This window comes from Engraulis encrasicolus, chromosome 23 (assembly GCF_034702125.1).
Source record: "Engraulis encrasicolus isolate BLACKSEA-1 chromosome 23, IST_EnEncr_1.0, whole genome shotgun sequence".
NCBI lineage: Eukaryota > Metazoa > Chordata > Actinopteri > Clupeiformes > Engraulidae > Engraulis > Engraulis encrasicolus.
In genome coordinates, this window is record NC_085879.1 from 17686091 (window position 1) to 17692540 (window position 6450).

The following is a 6450-nucleotide window of genomic DNA, read 5'->3' on the forward strand; positions in this document are numbered from 1 at the left end:
TCATAAGTCGTCAATGTATGCTATAAGTAAAGTGAAGTTCTTATGGATGCATCTATAATGCACTGTATAATGCACATCTATAATGCATCATAATGTACTATAAGCCCCATCAGACAGCCTGTAGTTTATATCCAGTCACGAGCACTCATAACACCCTTGTATTTATAAAGCATTATAAGCTAGATTCATGGTTATTCATAACTATTAACATAAAGCATCATGAAATATCATGGGTGTAGTTGTAATACATTGTAAGTAATTATAATGGGCATTATAATTTGCTATAAATGCACTCATAATGCGCTATAGATATGGGCTTTATAGTAAAGTGTTACCAAACCTTGTATACATTTCACATTTGCCCTATTGAAAGAGAATTGAAATGCTAATTATAAAATAGAAGTCAACCCTACTTCATTCATATTCACATAAGCAAGAAAAAACTTGGTTACAGTTGTTTTTTTTACTTACAGAAATATTTATTTTAATGATAATAATAATGATGATATTTTTAGTATTAATAAATGTTAATTTTACCACTAGGTAAAATGTATTCGATATGTATGAATAAATCATTTCTCTAGACGACTCTCAGGGAAGCCCATCTCTTTGGCCAAGTCCAAGATGCCAGGAATGGCCTCCAGGTTCTCAACGGCGTCATCAGGAAGAACAAGGCGTCCTGTGAGATCATCCAGAGCCTTTATCTCCTCGTCCCAGCTCCCGCCTTACTTGCTCTCTGCCTTCTTCTGGAGCTCTGCAGAGTGGGCTGACTGCCTCATCATCTTCTCAGCCTTGAACCTCAGCTGTCTGTACTTGGCGAGCATTTCGCCGTGGAGCTCGATCATCTTCAGATGGTCCTCTCTGCTGTATTGAGAGCCAGAGGCCTGATGAGAGTGAGTTGGAGCTCCACCAAAGGCCCCAGTTGAGAAGCCCACAGGAGCTGCAGATGTTGAGGAAATCGGGTTGATCTCTGGAGCCATTACTCCTCCTTGGGTTATGCCGCCGGGCATCTGGGCTGCCTGGACTGCCATGTTGTTCTGCTGACCAGGAAGAACCTCAGCAGGAAGACTGACATTCGCCACAAACTTGAGGGGTCCAAGCTCCTTTAGCCAAGCAGCTGTGTCATCAGATGACGGGGTGGTGATGACCTTGGTGCAATCCACACGATGAGGAGATGGCACAGGAGTTGGCCACAAGTTGCCCACAAACCTCAGGGGCTGAGGGGCTGAGGTTGGCACGTTGGTCACATCACTACACAGCTCCTGAGACACAGCTGGGCCCTTTTGGTACTCCTTCCAATACTTACCTACAAATATAACGTGTATTTATCAAAATTACATAATGGGAACATTTTTGTCAAAATTATATCATCAACAGCATTTTAGATTATGAAGATTATGTTCTTACTGGAAGAAAACCGTGTGGACCGCACATATTGGTATGGATGCTCAGACTGGGGCCTCCAGTGAGATGCCATGTCCACTTCTCTTGCAGAGTTGGACAAGACTCGTCCAGAACGAGTCTGGTGGTCAGTCCCAATCCATGGCTCTCTCTGATGGGAAGTTCTTGGACAGAATGCCATGGAAAATGTCTTGAAATTGCTTTGAGATTGCAGAGGTTTATCACAAGTGACTTGTCTTCAGCTTGCTCTTGTAAGAAGTAGGTTTTGCCAACATTCTAGTTTGAACATTCTAGTTTGCCAAAATTCTAAAGCCAGTGTTCTAATGTAAACATTTTGGTTGCTTAGTGAATATGATGTCACCAAGAATGTTCATTGCACTCTCCAAAGAGATGTATTGAACTGACTAAATTGAACTAATAATCTTAAATAATCTAAGTAAATTACAGTAAATAGTATCCAAAGTTAACTGACCATTGAATAAAGTAAGGCTTTTTATTAAGAAAAATAATATGAACTGAAAGAATATTGTCTTTCTCTCTCAACAAACAAGCAAATTAACAAACATAATTAACCAACTAGAAATGCACTCACCAAGGCAGCTTGTTTGATTGAACATTTGGCTACGTTACACCTTCTTTTCATTTTAAGTCTTTCTGCCTTCTTTTTGTGGAGTTAGAAAATGAAATATCAAAATCGAATATCAACTCCACAAAGTTTCATCCAAATCTGTTCAGTTTTTGAGTTATCCTGTTGACAAACAGACAGCTAGACAAACAGACAAACCAACCCGGTCGAAAACATAACCTCCTTGGAGGTAAAAATGACAAATACACATTGCCACTTAGTTTCCCCAAAAGTAAGTAATTTTGAAGTCTAGAAGTGTGCTCATGATTTGGAAATTGTGTTACGGAGTGAGTTGTGTTCACAGCTATGCATCATTAGTGCTATATAGTAATGGATTGTTTTTGTTTAATTTTGTTAAAGGGGTATGCCACTATTTTGGGGCTTAATACAGTTCAAATCGTTGGCCAAGGTTTATAAAGGTGGTAAAGTGTCTTATTTTTCATGCAAGCCGCTGTCTTGCTTTAAGACAAGTTAAAAGAGGGATTATGTCGCTAAGCTAGTGAAAGTCAATGCATCCGTGTAGCATGCTAATGCTACACGGATCCATTGACTTTCACTAGCTTAGCGACATATTCCATCTTTTCAGTTGTCTTAAAGCAAGACAACGCTTAACATGAAAAATAAGACACTTTACCACCTTTATAAACCCTGGCCAACGATTTTAACTGTATTAAGCCTCAAAATAGTGGCATACCCCTTTAAGTGTGTGTTGTAAATTGTAAACTGAAGGGCATTTTTTGTGCTATTAGTATGTCTAATTTGGTTATAGTTTAGTCTATCTGCATGAAGAGTTACAAACAAATATGCTTTCGCGAACAGAGAAAATTGTAAGTTGACGTTTTTGTTTTTGTTTGCCAATTTTTGAGTGTGATGTATTCTTAAAGTGCCCTGGTGTTTGGCGCTGTGGCCATCCTTCGGGCAAGTGAAAACTTGTAACTTTGTATGCTTATTACTACTTTCTAAATTAATTACACATTACAGTTACTTAGCCTGAGTATCATCCTCCGTAGTGACCGCGCTGGCTCAATACTTTCGCTTGCTGACCACGGAGTCTGACCCTGCAGCCACCCCCGGCAGTTGGAAATTATCTCACTTAATGAGGGAATTAGCCTTTCGCAAAACCCCTCCCACAAACGGCCGCCAACCAATCCGAGCTCAGCAACGGTAACTAAGGAGTGTAGAACTTGTCGAGGTCCGTCAAAAACCTACGATTTCAGGGAGACATACAACGTGTGCCTATGGCACCGTCAGGGTCCGACACCATCTGAAGATTAATTAGGACCTCATTTTTTCACTTTCCCGAAGCAAAAACCTCAAGCGGACTGATAACAGGGATGGATTAAGCCATGTGAAGGCTATTAGCTCCAGGTGATCATATTTAAAATTAGCAGGCTAACTGTGCAATCGTCTTGTTTGCTAATATAGTCAAGTCAAGTCAAGTCAAGTAGGTTTATTGTCAATTTCTTTACATGCACTGGTCATACAAAGAATTTGAAATTACATTTCTTGCTTTCCCATACAGACATAGACTAATCTAGGTAAGGACATAGACAGTATAGACATAGACAGTACTTATACATGGACTTAAGACAGTGTGGACATAGACAGTGCTCATAGAGACATTTAAAGTGCAAGACTGGACAACAGAAGACTTGTAGAGGACATACATTAAGAGGTATTTGTTGTGCTTTTGTGCTTTTCCTAAAAAAGTCCTTTATAGCGTTCTGACATGGTAATAGTAGCATTTTGAAGAAAAATAAATATTAAAAGGTCTGTCAAGTACACCAGCAGCAGTGTGTGTGTGTGTGTGTGTGTGTGTGTGTATGTGTATGTGTGTGTATGTGTTTAGTGCAGGTAGAAGGTGCGTTGTGCGTCTTGTGTGTGTGTTCGTGTGTCTGTGTGTGTGTGTGTGTGTGTGTGTGTGTCAGTGTGTGTATGTTTGGGTTTAGTGCAGAAAGTGCAGTGTGCTTGTGTGTGTGTGTGTGTGTGTGTGTGTGTGTGTGTGTATGTGTGTGTGTGTGTGTGTGTGTGTGTGTGTGTGTGTGTGTGTGTGTGTGTGTGTGTGTGTGTGTGCATGTTGTGAGTTAGTGCAGGTTGAAAGTTCAGTCACAAGTATAGTACTGCAGGTGGAATGTTCAGTCGCAGATATGGTGGTGGGGGATGGGGGGAGGGGGGGGGTGTCAGTGGCCTTGCTGGCTAGAGGCTGACATTGGAGGGAGAGTGGGTTGAGTGTTCAGCATCTTGATCGCTTGGTGCATTGTGCTGCTCGCCAGCCTGGTGGTACGGGAACGGAGGCGCCTGTACCTCTTTCCAGAGGGCAGGAGGCTGAACAGTTTGTGTGCAGGGTGGCTTGTGTCTTTGATGATCATCAGTGCTTTCCGGGTGAGGCGTGTGGTGTAAATGTCCTGCAGGGAGGGGAGTGGTACTCCAATGATCTTCTTCGCTGTGTTCACAACACGCTGGAGTGTCTTCCTGTTTTTCTCCGTGCAGCTTCCTCCCCACACTGTGATGCAGTTGGACACGACGCTCTCTATGGTTCCTCTGTAGAATGTTGTCATGATGGAGGGTGTAGCACTTGCCTTCTTTAGTTTGCGCAGGAAGTAGAGACGCTGATGGGCCTTCTTCGCCAGTGATGTAGTGTTGGTGGTCCAAGAGAGGTCGTCGCTGATGTGCACTCCAAGGAACTTGGTGCTGCTCACTCTCTCCACAGCATCGCCGTCGATGGTCAGTGGTGGCAGTTGTTTTTGGACCCTTTGGAAGTTGACAACAATCTCCTCGGTCTTGTTGACATTCAGCAGGAGGTTGTTGTCTTTGCACCATCTGGCCAGCAGGTCTACTTCTTCTCTGTAGTGAGTCTCATCGCCCTTGGTGATGAGGCCCACCAGTGTTGTATCATCCGCAAACTTCACTAGATGGTTAGTGCTGTGGGTCGTTGTGCAGTCGTGTGTCAGCAGCGTGAACAGCAGGGGGCTGAGAACACAACCTTGCGGAGCCCCCGTGCTCAGGGTCAGGGTGCTCGAGGTGTTGTTCCCTACCCGTACTGCTTGTGGTCTTTGCATCAGGAAGTCCAGCAGCCAGTTGCAGAGGGAGGTGCTGAAACCTAGTTTGTCCAGTCTTCTGATGAGTTGTTGTGGTATTATGGTATTGAATGCTGAACTGAAGTCAATGAACAGCATTCTCACATATGAGTCTTTATTGTCCAAGTGGGTGAGGGCTGGATGGAGGGCAGAGCAAATTGCATCCTCCGTGGATCGCTTGGCTCGGTATGCGAACTGGTAGGGGTCTAGGGTGGGGGGTAGGGTGGCTTTGATGTGTGACAGGACTAGCCGTTCGAAGCACTTCATGATTATGGGCGTCAGTGCTACAGGACGGTAGTCATTGAAGCATGATGGTGATGATTTCTTCGGCACAGGTATGATGGTAGCAGCTTTGAAAAGTGATGGGATGACTGCTTGCTCCAGAGAGATGTTAAAGATGTCTGTGAAGACATCCTTCAGCTCTTCTGCACAATCCTTCAACACTCGGCCAGGTATGTTGTCTGGGCCAGCTGCTTTGCGTGGGTTGATGGTGGCCAGTGTCCTCTTAACACTGGCAGTGGACAGGGACACTGGCCACCATCAACCTACGCAAAGCAGCTGGCCCAGACAACATACCAGCCCCCTTTCCCCTTGCATTTAGCTGGCAGAAAACGTACCCTAAACAAATAATCAATGCATCACTCAGACTTAAGGACAATATTATATGATATTATAGTATTGGATCCACGGCATTATGATTCAAATTTTATTGGGAAACTACTAGTTGCGTTGTTTAATATGCGCCAAATGCACAGCCCACGGAGCAGCCCCCACCCTCTCTCCTTCCCAGTTTGTGTCTGTGTATATGCGTCGAGTGTGACAGCAAAAAAAGTAACACTGAAATGGGGCTGCGCTTGTTCCAACCTTGTTATGAAGATATTAACTGTCAACTAAAACCATTAAAGTGAACAGAAGAGAAACGCCCAGTGTGACTGCCCAAGAGCTGCGCAGTGTCAGTGCCGAAAGCCCGTCAAAGGTCTTGGCGGACGGCAATGTCCCAGTTTACACCAAGCACTATCAAATGTCCTGGTTACAGACATCACATCGCCATCATCAAGTTGTTGTATTTCAGTTGAATATGTAAGAGGGCTTGGGGAGGGGCTTAGACTATCAGCGAGCCTATTGGCTATTCAGATACTGAACGAATATCTGAATTCCAACTGCCGGGGGACGGCTGCAGGGTCAGACTCCGTGGTCAGCAAGCGAAAGTATTGAGCCAGCGCGGTCACTACGGAGGATGATACTCAGGCTAACAGTTACTTGACGCCGGTGTCATACACATACATGTCATGACAGCGTCATAATAGTGTCAAAACATTGACAGTCATCGATGAGTCATAAACGTCA

The 6450-nt window shown here is 43.9% G+C and overlaps 1 protein-coding gene across 1 annotated transcript; it reads right to left on the minus strand.

Annotated features, from left to right (window-relative positions):
- Nucleotides 1-554: 554 nt before the first annotated feature.
- Nucleotides 555-1654, minus strand: LOC134440231 (uncharacterized). Its single transcript, XM_063190220.1, has 2 exons — nt 1408-1654; nt 555-1306 (listed from the first exon to the last, which is right to left on the minus strand). Exons 1-2 carry the CDS (start codon nt 1580-1582, stop codon nt 726-728), a joined length of 756 nt encoding a protein of 251 aa, XP_063046290.1. The 5' UTR covers nt 1583-1654; the 3' UTR covers nt 555-725.
- Between the last annotated feature and the right edge of the window lie 4796 nt (nt 1655-6450).

Bases quoted from the DNA above. Each gene is read 5' to 3' on its own strand.
- LOC134440231 (XM_063190220.1), bottom strand. From the start codon at position 1,582: ATGGCATTCTGTCCAAGAACTTCCCATCAGAGAGAGCCATGGATTGGG. The intron at 1,307-1,407 runs GTAAGAACATAA...TTATATTTGTAG, and splicing joins GTCCACACGGTTTTCTTCCA to GTAAGTATTGGAAGGAGTAC.